Source organism: Helicoverpa armigera, chromosome 15 (assembly GCF_030705265.1).
Source record: "Helicoverpa armigera isolate CAAS_96S chromosome 15, ASM3070526v1, whole genome shotgun sequence".
In the NCBI taxonomy this organism is placed as follows: Eukaryota; Metazoa; Arthropoda; class Insecta; order Lepidoptera; family Noctuidae; genus Helicoverpa; species Helicoverpa armigera.
This window is the reverse complement of record NC_087134.1, coordinates 5,405,113-5,422,823: the sequence shown is the minus strand read 5'-3', so window position 1 is coordinate 5,422,823 and position 17,711 is coordinate 5,405,113. Positions and strand designations below refer to the sequence as shown.

Below are 17,711 nucleotides of genomic sequence, written 5' to 3'. Positions count from 1 at the left end.
TCTATAGTAGTTAGATATCTGATTTTTACTAATAATAAAACTTTATTCATCGGCTACAGAATAATGTAACTTTTTGGTCAATCAAAATACGGTTTCATTTTAATAAAATTTATTTTTCAAAAACTGGTTGACATACGTCATTTTAGCTGTTCCATAAATTAGTGCCATAGTAGCGTATCCCACCCTTACGTTTTTTTGGCAGGAAGAAAAATTACGGAAGCTTACGAAACAAGGACAGTAACGGTACTTTACGTTTATTTGGCACGAAACAAACTAAGCCTACATAATCAAACTTTCTGCGCTATTAACGTATGGCAAGATACGTTATTTAAGCGATTACATTGAAGGCATATTTTGGTGTCTTATTCGCTCTGTAAATCGAGTTACGATCGTTGTGCTCGTAATTTTTTTGAGAAAATAATGTCAAGATTATTGTAAGTAGAAACACTTCATTTTGGCAATAAACAAATATCTTTTTTTTATATACGTTATTGTTGTACTAAGCAATCAACACACTACATCGTTCCAGTTTTTTGGCGCATAAAAATATGGGGATTAAATAAACGAATGGTGAAAAAAAAATATTTTTGTATTTTTGCCCTTACGCTACTCTAGTTCTTAACCCACGAATTACACTAGCCGTTTTCCGCGTTTTCACCCGCGTCCCGTGGGAGCTACTGCCCGCACCATGATAAAATATAGCCTATGTTACTCGCAGATAATATAGCTTTCTAATGGTGAAATAATATTTAAAATCGGTCTAGTAGTTTTTGAGTTTATCCATTAGGTAGAACCAAACAAACAAACAAACAAAGTTTTCCTCTTTATAATATTAGTATAGAAAAGTTAATGTCACTGTCAGATTTTCTATACTTAATTTTTTGGCACAAAGATGCATTTTCTTTGTAAGTTTTTTCAGTAAAAAAGAAAATCGAATATTCATGAACAAATTGACTTGTTGAATTACTTCGCTACACATATTGACACTTGACAGTAAAAATAAGAACTCTTAAATAAATAAATAGTCTGGTGTCAATATAAAAGCGTATGTAATGCACTTTGGCTGTCAAGAGGATTTCAAATATAAACTCCACTATTTGATTTGTTTTTTTAGGGCCCCGTCTGGGATCCTTTTTTCTTCAGTTTAGACACACACTTAAAAACACTTAAAAATGAATAGATATAAAACGTTAAAACTTTATGATTTATATTATAGTGTGCTGTATTCAAGGATATGACAACCTCCTCCTTTTTGGGAAGTCGTTTGAAAATTTGTCTCCTCCCGCTGTGGGTGCAACGTGATTGAGTGTCAAATTATTTGGTACTGACAAATACCTACCATGTTTCTTTTGGAGCCTTTTGTGTACCAAAGCCGCCACAACTCTTTCGAACAATCCGTAGACCCATTGGGGTAGCCCTGTGCTCAATAGTGGATAGCAATAGGTTGATATGATTAAACTAATCTCTAGTCAAGGTTTTGCTGTAGTTCTTCAATATTCTCATGATATAATGTTGTTTTTTCATATACCTCTACACACAATCTTTAGGATTCCTTCTAAGTGATAGGATAGGTTTAAGAACAGTTATAAAATATGATAATATAAAAATGTATTTTTCAAAGCAAACAATCAAATAATAAGCATAGCTTATTACCATGTTTATCGCCATATAAAAAAGTAATAGTTTATACAATTTGCATAACATTATGTTACAGGATACCAGAAAACATGGCATCAAACACACTACAAAATTCTCACTAAACCGTAAAGTATTGCATTGGGAACTAAACGCCTGTTGCATTACTAATATCAATGGCTTGTCCGTCACATCAATGTCGGCCAAAACAGGCGCAATCCATATTAAATTGATTCATTACAGCATCACACATGATCTGCCTTTGTTAAAATATTTCTGAACAATAACATGACACTGAACAAACGAACAATTGGTGATCGCGTCAGTTTCAGCACAATGAAATGTCGTAACGGTAATAAAATGGGGAATCCATTACATGTGTACCATGCATTATAGTATACGTAGTAGAGGATTATTTTCCTTAAACAACTAAGTAAAATTCAGTTTTATTTCATCAAAATAAAGGGTTTACTTCGTTTATACTACAATTTCTACCTGTGCATAGATAAAATATTGCTTTGCCTGCACTTAGGTGGACCTGGTTTTTAATTGGTACTATTTCTTTTAAACAATTACATTTATATTTATAACACTCGTTTGGTATCAGTCGTCCTACTAAAGGTCCAATAAGTTTAACATCCACAGTTATGTTTTTCGAAGACTCGCTTATCTCCTTTAAATTCGGGATTTTGATCAGAGTCAAAAGCTCCGACGACATTTCAACAAACTTGAAAGAAAAAAACGATAAAGAATGCGGCTAAACTTTTATAACACTCGGTTCAAGGTCGTAATCATAAAATAGGATCTTCACAGGTATATGACCATAATCAACATACTTGAAGCCATGATTATAAGAAACAAGTTTCCGTGATGATTTCGGTGACCTACGGTCGAGCTGCCAGTCGATACAAGTATTTACAAACAAACACACTTGTTAGACGGAACATTTCAAATAGTAGTGAGTGACATGAAATTATCAAAATGAACGGAAAAAGTGAAAAAGATATGGAACTTACTAATACCAATAAGAGCACCGTAGAAGCAAATGGAAATAGTGTGAAAGATAAGGAAGAAGAACCAGTGTCTTGTGGTGAATTAATAAAAAGATTCTTTAATTTCTTCACAGTTGAACCTTTTCTACTATGTTACATCCTACCTATTGCTATTTCTGGATTAGCAGTACAAAAGTTGAATATAGAAAAAGCATGTCGCGTAGACTTGAATATGTCTGAAGAAATATGTCTTAGAGCGGTGAACGGTGATGTTAGTGAGAATGACACGCTAGGAACAGAAGCCCAACTTAATGCAACTAAACTGGTAGCAGATATGACAGCATGGCAGAACCCTTTACAGAGCAGTTTCCCTGCTATTGTAATTCTGAATGTAGGAGCGTGGAGTGACAAGACAGGCAACAGAAAAGCTTTGATGCTGATACCTGTTATAGGCGAAATTATTTCTTCAATTGGTCTGCTCTTTGCAACATACTTCTTCCTAGAATGGCCATTGTGGGCGACTGCTTTAATAGAAGCTTTGCCATCAGCGCTGACAGGAGGTTACGCAATCGCTCTGATGGGCTCATACAGTTTCATAGCAGATCTAACATCAGTTGAATCGAGAACATTTAGAATCGGATTAGTTGGTATTATTGTGACATTAGGTGTTCCATTCGGCACATCCATCAGTGGCGTTTTAACAGAAGCTGTGGGTTATTATGGAATATTTGGCATCAACTTGGGCATATACTTATTCGCGTTTATATATGCCTATTTCAAGATCCATAATGTGAGAACGGTTAAATTGGAAGGAACAAGGATGCAGAAATTGCTTGATTTCTTCCACCCCAGGAATGTATGGGACACGGTATCATTAGTCTTCATGTCTCGAGGGAAGCAGTTGGTACAAATAATTCTGGTCATTTGTGCGCATATCGTCATCATGGGACCGGTTTTCGGTAAGGTTTATTTATAATATGTCCCTTACTACATTTTAATACAAAGTGTCAATGTTTATTTCATGGATATTATCTTCATTAAGACGCTAATTAGTAGATGTAGCATTACTGGTCTTTCTAATAAGACATTTTTCTACTCCCTTGTATTATTTCGTGACATATCTTATACTTAATCTTGGTACCTAATCAAAGTTAAGCCATTACAATTTGTTGATTGTTAATTTACTCTAAAATTGAACACGTTTTGCTCTGACCTGTAAGCCTAAGACCCAAAACTTCGGCAGTCAAAATGTTTTTGTTTACTTAGTAAATTATGCTAATGGCTCCAACATTTAATGTATTCCAATCAAATACAACTTTGTTTACATCAAACGGACAATTATTTATAATTGTTTCTTTAGCTTTTGTATATAATTAAGTATCGTAATTAAATATAATCTTGATTACCTATTACCTATTATATATGAGTACATAAGTATTGTTTTTTTTTTCAGGTGAATCGGCGGTGCTTTTCTTGTATGCTTTGACTAAGTTTAGCATGAGTGTCGTCGATCTCAGCTTCTTTAGTACTTATTCCATATTGATGGGTACTGCAGGTAAGATATTTTTTTGTCTTTTTCGTTATATTCCAGAATAAACCATAATAAATTACATATCAATGACGGCCCTTGCGTAGATTTGGTTGAATATTCTACAGGAAAAAAATTAAAAACTAGCATTTCACATAAAATAAGGCGTTCACGACATAAGTACAGTTCGTTGATTAATTATTACGTAATTCCAACATAAGTTCTACACAACAAAGAATTAATCTTCTAACAAAACATTCATAACACATACAATATATATCAAAAATGATTGAATATACTTGACTGAGTATCATCAACATTATCATGTGGTTAGAAACAAGCCGAAATCTAATTTAGCAACAATAATAAGCAAAAAGTTCAATCATGATGTTATTTCATTTAAATTGTTTCATACACCCAGGGGCTATGGAAACTCTACTGGCACGCTTTGGCAGAAAATAATACATAACTATGAGTATTTTATTTTGTACAATGATGCGTAACTTTAAGCTTTTCAACCTAAGCAAACATCAGCCAACAGTATTTATATTTTCGTAGATATTTACATATTTACAACTAGCTTCTGCCCGCGACTTCGTACGCGGATCCTGTCCCTTATGCCAGCGACTACGGGGTCAGCAAAATCAAAGATCTGTATCGTCTGATATTGAATTTTAAGGGCCCGTTGACTTGAACACAACGGAATAGGTACGCATAGCCATTACAACAGAAACGTACCATAAATTTAATTTTTGTACTTCAACGGCAAAAGCACAGCAGACTACCTAAACGAAACGCTGAGAACTGAACAGCAATAGACGTGACCATAGGGATAAGAGTAGTGATTCTAATTAATCCGCATTTAAGATGTGTGTGGCAAAAATATTACACGTATTATTATGTTAAAAACATTAAATGTTACTGAGATGACAAAGTCGTGATGACTTAGTGGAAGTCGTGGTGGTTTAGTGGGTAGAAACCAATCTCTCAAGTATGAGCGTGCGTCTTTGATTCCAGATCTGGCAAATACCTGCCAATGCAACTTTTCTAAGTTCGTATTTTTTTTCTACGTATATTTTGGATACCAATGACCGTTATTTAGAGGGGATGTTAAACTGTAGGTTCCGGCTGTCATTGAACAGTCTCGGCAGTCGTTATGGGTAGTCAGAAGCCAGTAAGTCTGACCAGTTTTACCAAGGGGTGTTGGGTTGAGCGGGTAACCGGGTTGTGGAGGTCAGATGGGCAGTCGCTCCTTGTAAAACACTGGTACTCAGTTGCCCCGTGACTGGAAGTCGACCCTAACATAATTGGGATAAAGGCTCTTGAGATAATAACCACAATAATAATGAGATATAAGCACCGCAGGACATCTGACGTCATCAGACGGGGAGTAGCGACCCCGCGGGGCTATAAATACTGAGTCCTCCAAGGAGAGTATACTGTCCCCAATCTCCGGCCGGTCGGAGTGAACCATGACGGTAGTAGGTCTCACGCCTCTGGCTTGGCTTGGCCGTCCAGAGTGGAGTCGTTGGAGCAGGGTTAGTAGCCCTGCTCGGAGGATAGGTGCCTCGTGGTAAGTGACCCACAGGGAGCGCGTAATCTGCGTTTAAAATCCGCCGAGGTATCTTCACACTTCAGTCGCTCATGATGTCCCTGTTGCCCTCTTGTTGCTATTCAGTTACTGATTCCCGGGGGTCTGAGTCTGAGTCTCCACCTGCCATTTTTTACATGTATCTAATACATTGTCATCGGCAGGTATCCATAGTTCGCGTAGTTTCCCCATTCCTAGTCCATTAGCATCTCAATCACAATAGCCCAAGTAGTTTTCATCCATAGTTAGCAACAGTTTAGCACTGAAACGGGGATAGTCCTTGAGTACATTTCTATAGTGTATAAAGGGATAATCCTCGGTTTTGTGTCACCATTTCATTAAAGTTGTCTCAAAAGGGCTTCAGCGTGTTGGCTTCGGCCCCACGTTTTCCTGCCGAAAATTCGGAACTCTGTAGTCCCCAGGTCTGGAAGAGACATACAAAATAATAATAACATATAACGCAACAAATTCGGAGAGTGGGGGCTCGTGACGCCACGTCTGGGTATGTAAAATTTGTACTAAGCAGTGACTTAACACAAAATTCAAGAGTGTTATATCTTCGTTATTATTTGTTTGTGAGAAGAAGAAAAGAAAAAATACGTGTATATTATTTTAGGGTTATCTAAAAGACGGACTAATTACTTTTTTTTAATTCACCATTCCTATTTCATAACATTCATTTCTATACATTTTAAGACAGTGTAGTATTGCTCTTGAAGTTCCACATCAGGTGTTTTACATCTTCAATTTTTATAAGTCAACAGAGAGTGCTTATCAGATTGAACAACTTTTGCTGAAACGTCATACCTCTATATGCTATAGTCTAGCTGGGCCCCTGGAGTTCCACATCAGGTGTTTTAGATCTTCAATTTGTATAAGTCAATAGAAAGTGCTTATCAAATTGAACAACTTTTGCTAAAACGTCATACCTGTATATGGTACAGAGAAGCTGGGCTCTTGGGGTTCCACATTAGGTGTTCTAGATCTTCAAATTTATTATCTCAGCTGAAAATGCTCATCACATGAAACAATTTTTGCCATGGCACCATTTTTGTATCTCTTATAGTTTTGTTGGTCTGTTGGTGTTCTGCATCAGGTCTTCAAGTTTCGAAGATAAATGCCTATATGTTGACCAGGCTTAATACTGATACAACAAAGAAAAAATCATTGAAATCCGTTCAGTAGTTCCGAAGATTAGCGTGTACAAACAAACAGACATACAGACATACAGACATACAGACAAAATTTTTTTTTTGGATTTGTGCTCCATTACTGTTTCTAAACCCCACCCAATTATTATTTTTTTAATATATTCAATGTACAGACACACTTTTTTTACAGATTTATTATATGTATAGATAAAGATTAAAAACTATCCTAGTAAACAAAACGAAAACTTAAAAGCGTCAAAAAATTATCCCCATTGCTGTCGAGTGATCACACTATTTATAACTACTTTATTACAAAACACAATGTACCTACACTTATTAAAAATGTCTAAGTAAAAAAAGTAATAATCTCTGTAAATTAAATTAGTAAAAAACAAATAGTCAACGACTTACTCAACATAGACCTTAGTAGCACTAATTTCGCCTTCACACAATTTTGCGTTTCAGAAGTTTATAGAATTATACCTAAATAAATATAGATAAATGGGCTTGCATCTAGAATCTATCTTAAACCTAATAAATCCATTTAGGATTTGAATGGCGAGCTTGATTTAATTACAAACGCTATTACGCGAAAATCTATCTAGACACTTACAAACTATAGGACGTTGAAAGGTTAAAAAATATATTTAAGTCTACCTGCAAACTATTAACTTTAAGTGGAATTCGTTTCTTAATAAATGTCAATAAATAAAATATTAATGAACAGTGGGATAACCCAACACATATATCTCCAAAAAGATTATGGAATATTTTTGGTATTACCGGTTTTAAAACCCCGGCCAATTAGGACAGAATCAGCCTTACGATTTGCAAAATATGTGGACTTGGAAACCTATAAATTAAAACTTTATTCTCATGGAACACGATGAAGATTATTCTCATGGAAATTTTCATAAAATTCATTTTGGTTAAAGAAAACAAGGTATCCCAAGTGGAAACTTGGCGGTCGAAAGGTCATTGGTTCGATACCCACCCATTGCACTATTGACGTCCTCAAGAAAGAAACATTTTAGGCTGAGTTAGAGAGGTTAACAAATGTAGTCGTAATGTGCAGTACACATTGTACTTCGCTAGTTTTTAAAATGGTTGTTTTGTACCTAAATACTGGACTTGGAATTACTTCAAACGAAAGCAATGATTTCTATTTTCTTAATTTAATATTTTCTGACCTCTGATAGCCGTTGTGGGTGCACCTACAACCGTGTGCCAGCGAGGGACGTTATGGGTGCAGTATGAGGGAGTGTCAGCCTCTTACTGACTAAAACTCACCATGTTTCTTCTTAAGTCCTTTATATCTTGCAAACAATCAAGCAGCCCCGTGATTAGCAGAGTCTGATAAACCTTACTCCAATTTATCATGAGAAATCTTTCCTTCCAGGCTCAGCAGTAGCAGTAACACTGTTCAGTAAGAAGCTGAAGATGCATGACACACTCTTAGGCATCATAGCCACAGCATGTAAGACAGTCTCGGCATACGTTTACGGGCTGGCTCCAACAAGAAACTGGTTGTATGCTGCCCCAGTGTTCGATTTCTTTGGAAATTCAGGAGCTATTGCCATCAGGTCTCTTGGTACTAAAGTTGTGGAGCAGGATAAAGTTGGTAAGTTTTTTTTTTCTATTATACCTATATTTGACCTGAAGTAATAATATAATTAAATGTTATGGATTGGGTGGCATAGCAACGCATTAGAGAATGCAAATGAAACGCAAGGAGCATGGCCATTATTGGCCATCTTTGGTCCAAAATAAATAAATAGTCTATGACGCGAACGCGAACACGTTATATTTATTTACGTATATTTTCAAAAAATCATCCGTATTTTTATATTTAGATAAAGGAGCTTATAATCGAAAAATTATAATGATAACGGAAAACAAACCGGGGCTGATAGTTTTCTAAGATTATAAGATTAAGAGTATTTTCTAAGAAACATTAAAGTCTCGAAAATTATCTAGGTATCCACATAACCCATACTTCTGTATTCAGCAGACACTCTTGAAATAAGTTAATTACATTTAGGACCCAAATATTCATTCGTCTCACAAAATAAATTAAGTACGAGCTAAGACTCAGAATTCCCCTAGAGTGTGATAGATCTTAAGACCAAAGAGTTTGAATCGTAATGAGAACTAAAAGTAATTTAAAAAGTTTGATTAATATCTTGAAAAAGTAATGAACAAAACACTATCTATCATTCTTAGACTTCAACAGTTATACTTGTAGACCCTAAGTTATTATTTTTAGTCTCAAATATGAAATAAGCAATTTGATTAATCCAAATTCCAGACAATTTGCAAAGATTTGTTACTTTAGCTGAAATCTCTGAAAGACAAATGACTGTGAAAGCTTGCAGATTAGGGATTACTTAAGAAAACGTTTATATAGAATGCCTACTTAGCGAATTGCAAGAGATAAGAGGATAAATATTTTTAGTTGCAATTAGTTATACTATCACAAATTGTTATATTTTTCTGCATTTTTAATATTGAGTACTCGAAGATTTATTTAAATCTATATTTTATATTATTTCCTTTTTCTCATATGACTCAGATTTTGCTTTGTGATATATCATAATTAGGCACAGTCAGTAGGTGGTTTAATCACACATAATTAAATATTTTGCTAATATTTATTACCCAAAAATTATTGTACTAACGCTCGTTGAGTCTATAATTAAAATCACACGGAATTTCAGCTATTAATTACCTACACAATAATTTGAGACCAGAAGCAATTTTAAAATGACTTCATTTTGAATTTAATTGCACTTCTTCTTCTTCTTCTTCTTAGCGTTTATCCCGTCTTGTGACGGGGTCCGCTTTCCGTATCTTCTTCTTCCACTTCGCTCTATCCTGGACATCTTCCTCTTTGAGTTCGCAGATTTCCATGTCTTTCTTTACGACACTCAACCACCGCAGTTTTGGCCTGCCTCTGCGCCATTTTGAATTTAATTGGACTAAAAACTAAAAATATTTGAATAATTACAGTACACAGCACCCATACACTGCAAACTTTTAGTCGGCTGATAGTTTCTTTGGGCTCATAAAACAGTATGAAGATAAATGGCAATACGCACATGACATCATCATCTCCCGACCCTTTTCCACAACTATGTTGATACAAATCTGGTATTTAGCCGGTATCAGACCAGCTGAAAACTTTGACTTCTAAAAAAATATTTGCCAACCATCGGCTCATCTGGTTCGTACTGGTTATTCTGCAGTGTGCAAACTAAAATTGATTTGTAAACAAACCTTCATTAACATAAGAATAATTACCTATAAAATTCTGAGACGATTACGGATACTTATTAGTTATAATAACAGATAGCAAAAAATACTTCACACTGATTTTGGTTGCATAAAAAATGACAAAGCGTGGGTAGAAAAAGCATTTCTCAAACCAGTCAAGTGTAAGCCAATGCAAGGAAGGGGTTCCTTATAAAAGTAAAGCTTTTGAATATCTTTTAAAATTATAGTGATTTACTTAAACATTTTGAAGTGAATTTAGAATAGAATCCCACAATTATGCGATACATTATTGTGTTTTAGCTGCTTCATTTATTTCAAAGCTAACTTAGTGGGAATTAAGTGATAGAGGCTAAGAAAGGCGCGTAAAAGGACAAAGCTATAGTTATTGATTTTCTTCCATGTGCCAAACATAATACTCATGGATTGTATATCAAAAAGTTTACAGGCTCTTATGAAAAGGCAGACCTTACTTACACAGTTTTAAAAACTGGGTCTCATGGCGAAGAACCGACAAGAAACTCCATGGATTAAACAGATAATAGTAACAAAACAAGGATTCCTCATTTCCTAGCGGAATCCTAAATAACCAAAGCTTGTGTTTTTTTACCGTAAAGCTGATGTCAGCATCAAAGTGTGTGGGGAAATCTATTATTATTATAATAATCATTAACCACATAGCTTGTAACCGGATTCTATAAGACAGATACAGCGAAATATAATTTGGAACGTCATTAAGTTCGTGTATTATGTGGTATTAATTTGTTTGGAGTATTATTTACGTTAACACGTTGTTTTAATCAATGATTTTATAATTATTACGTGCTTACAATGTTTAATGACTTTGCTGACAGATATAACATTTACGACTAGTAGAACATCATCAATATTTACCTAATTGTTTCCTATGTTTTTATGAATTTTAGTATATCAGTTTTTTTTTTTGATAGCATTAACAACACTTTACTAATTATTTTATAAAAAATAACTATTTGTTTTCTGTTGTTTCACTGTCATCCGTGAAAATTACTTACCGTATCCGAAAAAAATATAGCTTATGTAGATTTCAACAGTGGAAGTACATATTTTAAATCGGTTCATAGTTTTGGAGCCAAAAAAAGCACAGTATGGATATATTTAAAAAACATGTAAGTATTTAAGCTTGCAAGGTTACATACAAATCCTAAAACAATAAATTACAGCGCTCCTCCCCAAAAACCCTCGTTCCTAGCTTAGTAAAATTCTTGGCCGTCTCTTTAAAGTTTGGCCTAAATTCTTGCTCTTGCCAAGCGGGGCGGACACTGCATGTCAGCTCAGCTGAGAGAATTTAACTTATGCACCAGTGGATTGCATTTCCCTGCCACGTACGAGCTCCCTAGATTATATCAGAGCTGGCGAAATATTTTAGTTATTATAAAGTTTGATAAATCTACTGTGATTTAGGTATGAAGAGTTAAGTTTTTGTTAGTTTTCTGAGACCTAGGTACCTATGTATGCACCAGTTATGGTTATTCGGGATATCGGGGACGTAATTGGGGATATCAATACTTTCCACTTTACATACCTAAATGGAGACTTCAAGAATGAGAAAGCCCATGATCTCCAGATCAAACTCAAAACAAAGTCTTTATACCAACGCCTTTTGATGTCACTCGTAAAAAAACTAGAGAAAGTAAATAAATAAGACTTCCAAAAATAGTTAGGTAGCTTCCTTTTTTGGAACACGTGGGTAATTTTACGTTTCGAAGACAAAACCCCAAAAGAAAATGTCTTTAAGCTTTTAAGTCTATGAGGAAAGTCACTTAAATTGATGATATCAAGCCATATAAGATTGATTTAAGAGGACGAATTGGAATTTTTGGCGTCAAGGATGTCAATTTTTCTCAGTAAATACAAAACGGATCAAAATACAACTTGGTTACCTGAAAGTTCATGATATAAACCTTATTTTGTTAGTTGTAGAAACATGATTAGGTAACTTTTATAACAGAGAAAAATATATCAAACATACCTCTTTTTAAAAAGAGATTCACATATTATGGGCAAACGGGACCGATTTAAGCCTCTTAACTTTTTTAGTAGTTGAGTATATACATACTCTTTAAAATGGTAGTAGGAATTTTTATTAAATTATCATTTCTAAATATTAAAATTACAAAACCATTTTGTCGCTTACGACTTTTAGTTATAAGCTAGCGCGCGTATCCTCGCCCCGCTCAGACGCTCCGACCCCTTTTGGCGCCTTAGATGCGCGTGCCGGTTATGGAATTATTGTTGACCACTTCCTCGCCTTAAAGCGAGTCCTTTCAATCAACGGCTTTCAGTGATTCATTGGCCATTTGTCTAGATACAATATACCAGAATTAACTTGACGATGCCTTTTCGAAATTTATATTAATTGCATCGTTTGTTTTAACTTTAGCCCTATGTATTTATATATATTGTGTCACCGACTTCAAAATGTTTGTTTGTTCTTGTTGATTTTTAATTGGTGTGCATAATAAAGAATATATCTATCTATCTATTAATTAAGGATATTTTTATAAAGATCTTTTTTATCAATTAATGTCAGTCTTTATGTTTGGATGTACTTTCTAAGTATATCTTGGACACCAATGTCTGTGTTTCGGATGGCAAGTTAAACTGTAGGTCCCTGCTGTCATTGAACATCCTTGGCACTCGTTACGGGTAGTCAGAAGCCAGTAAGTCTGACACCAGTATAACCGGGTATTGGGTTGCCCGGGTAACTGGCTTGGGGAGGTAAGATAGGGCAGTCGCTCCTTGTAATGCACTGGTATTCAGCTCCAGTTAGACTGGAAGCCGACACCAACATAGTTGGGAAAAAGGCTCGGGGGATGAATGTCAGTCTTTATGTATAATTTACAGCAAACCAGTTACCATTCCTGTGGTTACATAGAATTTGGCTTAATTTCCATAGACTTCATTTGTTTCGGAAACAAAAGAGTATAGGTATATGTCAAAGCGACAATGGCTGAATAGCTTTTGTTGTTATTCGACATAGAAAATTGTATGCACATTTTTATTTTCAGGTAAAATATGTTCATTGATTGGCTTCGTGGAAACTCTGATACCTGTGATATACATACCGTTGTACAGCAAGTTGTTCTCCAATACTGTGGAAACTTTGCCCGGAGCTGTGTACCTGCTTGGTGGAACCATGACTATACCGGCATTTTTGATTTTTATGTAAGTAAATAGAAGTCATTTCTATGGGTTAAGTAGATTTTACCAGGTCATCATAGTTTCAAATGGATGGTTGATTGGGAGTATCTAAGTAAACACGACCAGGAAATGCCAGGAATGCTTCTTTCAGGCTCAGTACTTGAAGGTGGGTGGATGCAGGTGATAAAATATGGCCTAGAATGGAGCTGGGTGAAAAAAGGGCAAAAAAAGCTGGGTATATTGAGTCAGTAGGTAAAACATGGCTTCAAATGAAGTTGTCTGTCATAAATAAGTCGCCAAAATCGTTTGAAGTTGCTTACATTTCATGCCAAGCAGGGTTGCGAAATAAGATCAGAAACCTTATACGTTGTGCAAACAAGCAAGCGTCTGTTTGTAAACAATTCTGACACATTTATTGTGGCACGAGAAAATAACGCAACAGCGGCATATAAAAAAAGTCTGACCGCTTGAACATAAATTAAATTCAACACTGAAAAATGAAAATAGAAGAGATACGAACTACGGACATCATAACAGTGAACCTCCTTTTTGGGAAGTCGGTTAAAATGACAAATATATTCCCTACTACCGATGGATAATGGTACCTGCACCATTATCCATAGCTCAGCATAATGCTATGCCATGACATAGAAGTTGGATTTACGATACCATATTCTGTATAGTGATAGATGGCCATAGCTTTTCAGGATCATACGTGCTGACACGAGATCTCGTTACACAATCAGTCAAAACGTATGACATGCATTGAATCCAGAAAGCTTTTTAATCTCTTAGAATACGACAGGTCCATATTTCCCATTAGCTAGACCGCTGGACAGATTTTTCATGTAAAATATTTATATTTAAGGCCTGGACAAACAGACTTTCTTTGTATTAAGTTTGACCAAGAGCTTCAATGAAATATCAATTTTAGTACTAAACACACTTGGATAATGGCTCTGTAATAGAAGAGATATTAAGGAAACTAAATACCACAGCTCTTAAAAAGATCACTTAATTTTTAACACCATTTACTTAAATAATATTAACCAAAGCCTATGAAACCACAAATTGATCAACAATACTACTTCTTAACCGACAAAAACCGATTGATAGCTCTTAGAAAAACCTCAAATACTTGAAAAGGTCGAGGTTGTTTTCAAACACGTAATCAGTTTAATACATGATGGAATTCTGTTGGCGATTTGCGATGACAATGTTCGACAAGCGAGTTCTTTGAGAACTCACGTCATTTGAAATTGGTCACGTTATTCGGTCAAAGGCCGATCTCATGGACAGGTTTCTAATGTGTATTTAGGTGAATAATCTTTTTAAGGGTGTATGTAGTGCACAAATGTAGGTGATATTATTTGTAAGGGTGTATGTAGTGCAGAAATTATTGAGATTTATGGTTTAAGTTGCGGTAGGTAAGTTCAAAATGATGTCGGAGTAACTGGTTAAAAGGTGAAGGTTTAAAAAGATGAGCGAGGTCCAATATTTGAATAAGTGATAGTTTAAGCTCGTCAAAGATACACTACATATTAGGTACCAAGTTTTTTACAAATTACGTATCTTTAAAAATATCATTATTGACACTCTTGCATTTCGATATTTGACTCTTTAATTAAAGTTACCTATGTATGTTACAAATATTAATAATAATAATGGCGTACACGGCCGATTTCGGCCACAGACGCTGATCTTATATAAGGAGATCAGCCAACTGCGCAGGACATATAATAGTGCACAAGCATTTGCGCAGACACAAGTGCACTCACTATTCCCTCACTCTCAAATATAATTAGCCATATTAAATTAAGTTACAAATCAATAGACGAACAGATGACTTTCTTTAGTATTTTTTTATTGCTTACTTATACATCATCATCATCTGCCTAGCCTTTTCCCAACTATGTTGGGGTCGGCTTCCAGTCTAACCGGATGCAGCTGAGTACCAGTGCTTTACAAGAAGCGACTGCCTATCTGACCTCCTCAACCCAGTTACCTGGGCAACCCGATACCCCTTGGTAAGACTGGTTGTCAGACTTTCTGGCTTCTGACTACCCGTAACGACTACCAAAGATGTTTAAATGGCAGCCGGGACCTACAGTTTATCGTGCCATCCGAAACACGGAAGAACTCATTATGACAAGATGGCCACGGACCGACCGCGCCAAGCGTTGCTTAACCTTATGATCGATCGATCCGCGCGGCTTTGACTTAGCCACGAGCTCTTCCTTGCTTTCTTTTTATTGCTTACTTATACATGTTTGTTTTATTGCCAATTTTCAGAGCACTGTACGTGATGCACAGGCGACAAGAAAGAGACACAGTGAAGAACCCGGCTGAGAAGGAGATGTATGCGCATGACAACGACGTCACCGCATTATAGTTTTAAATACAAAATTATAATACGTAAGATATAATTATATTGCCATAGTAATGTTCTTAAGTGAAAATTGATTTACGAGTCAGAACACTTCGAGAAATATAGAATACATCACAATGTGTGTTAATGGAACTTCTAAGTGCATTTTCGTCATCATAAGAATGGGGCCCTAAAGTTGCTTGAATTAAACGTGCCTTGAGGAGTAAAAAAATTAAGTTGACACATGATACACTCTTACACTGTATTTTGTGTGTTTTCTGTATTTCAAGACATGATCAACATTTTGTTAGAACGAGCCATGTATATTATTTGTAATCAGTTTAACATTTTGTATTGTAAGTAATTTGTGATAAATTATGTTTTAATAATATCATAGATATATCTAGTTCATAAAAATAAAATAATATTATAGGTACTATTTTAGTTATTCGGCCATATTTCACGGTTGATATTGTAACAGGTTTTAGAAACCTGAATGATTAACATTAGGATTATTATATGATTATGCAAACAAAATGATATCGTTAATAAATCTTGTTGTAGATAACGTTCTATTTTTAATGGGATTTTATTATTTACCAGATATAATAGCAAGAAATAGTACCTATTCTAGAAATCTAATAGAGGACACACGACGGTAAGCGATCATCATCGCTTACGGACACAGGCAATTAATCGCAATTGGGCTTCCCTCTACTCTCTAGTATAAAATACATCCAATTTAGATATTTAACATTGTTAAAACTTAACATTTGTCTTTAAAATCATTCGTCGCTTCACCCGAAAGACTACAATCCAGCTAGCTCGTTACGGACACTCCCATAGTCAAGGGTGATAACAGGTGCACACGGGATAGTGATAGTTGACAATACGGATAGTATATACGCATGACCAGGGTTTGCCAGCATGCAGGCAAAGGTTTGCAACTTTGCGTTGTTTCTAGCGATGCGCATCCATTTTTACCAATCTTGTTAAGTTCGTCCGCCCATTTAATAGAGGTCTGCCCACGCAAAATCTGAGATTATTTATCATAAACTTCATACATAACATATGTGACATTTACGAGTGCATCACGACAATCATGTAAGTGTTACGTGACAGCGCATGCTTGGTGCTGCCAAAACAATGGACTCGGTTAGAAATATTGAACTGCACCCACACGACAAATTGCCAGTGCTATACGTTTGGGCGTTTATTCCAACTTTGATTTAGTATAGTGCTTGTAATTTATTATACATTAGATTTTGTACTAATGAAACCCCTAATGTTTCCCCTTTAGACAACATGCCAAGCGAAGCACCCTTCTAATTCTATGAAATGTTAATAATTAATAGACATTTTTCTAAACAGAGTAGGTACATATTTAGCAAAGCTCATGCAACACTAAGCCAATGGTACAATACAAATGAATTTTGAATGATATAATTTCGGCCATCAAGAAAACCAAGACTAACATACAACACTACAACATAAAGGCTTTTCCAAACTTACTATTAGTTAGTCCCTCCATCTATAGAATGCTGATTATTTACTTTACGTAACCAATCAAATACAGATTAAAAACATAATTTATCATCCATACCGTCCTTGAAATAGTGCAACCACCCACGTATTATCACTCGCACTTTTATCTATATTTCAAAACCTTGCAATCAGATCTGTCCCTTTATCTTAATTAGCAATCAAGCGCTTGATTCCCATGTGATCATTGACTCTGTGGACAAAGACACCTCTATTCATCCTTCCCTAGGTTAATGAGCGGATAATGTTACTAAATACAATGTCAATGGTGCAAGCAGTATCATCTTCGAGCTGCGTCTAGGGTATCCTGATAAAGAACACTAAATAGATCATTATTTTCATTAAGACTTATCTTTGAATGTTTGTGAGGTCGTCAAGTTATAGATATAACATTTCTTTTTAGAACCCATGACCTGGTCCCATTTTTCCCACTCTAGTACATACATAGTTG

At 35.4% G+C, this 17,711-nt stretch overlaps 1 protein-coding gene across 1 annotated transcript; it reads left to right on the top strand.

The window, feature by feature from the left end:
• The first annotated feature begins 2,507 nt into the window (after positions 1–2,507).
• LOC110370626 (proton-coupled folate transporter) lies at positions 2,508–16,280 on the top strand. Its single transcript, XM_064038314.1, has 5 exons — positions 2,508–3,586; positions 4,081–4,182; positions 8,297–8,518; positions 13,218–13,374; positions 15,643–16,280. The coding sequence occupies exons 1-5, from the start codon at positions 2,617–2,619 to the stop codon at positions 15,740–15,742; spliced, it is 1,551 nt and encodes a 516-aa protein (XP_063894384.1). The 5' UTR covers positions 2,508–2,616; the 3' UTR covers positions 15,743–16,280.
• The last annotated feature ends 1,431 nt before the right edge of the window (positions 16,281–17,711 follow it).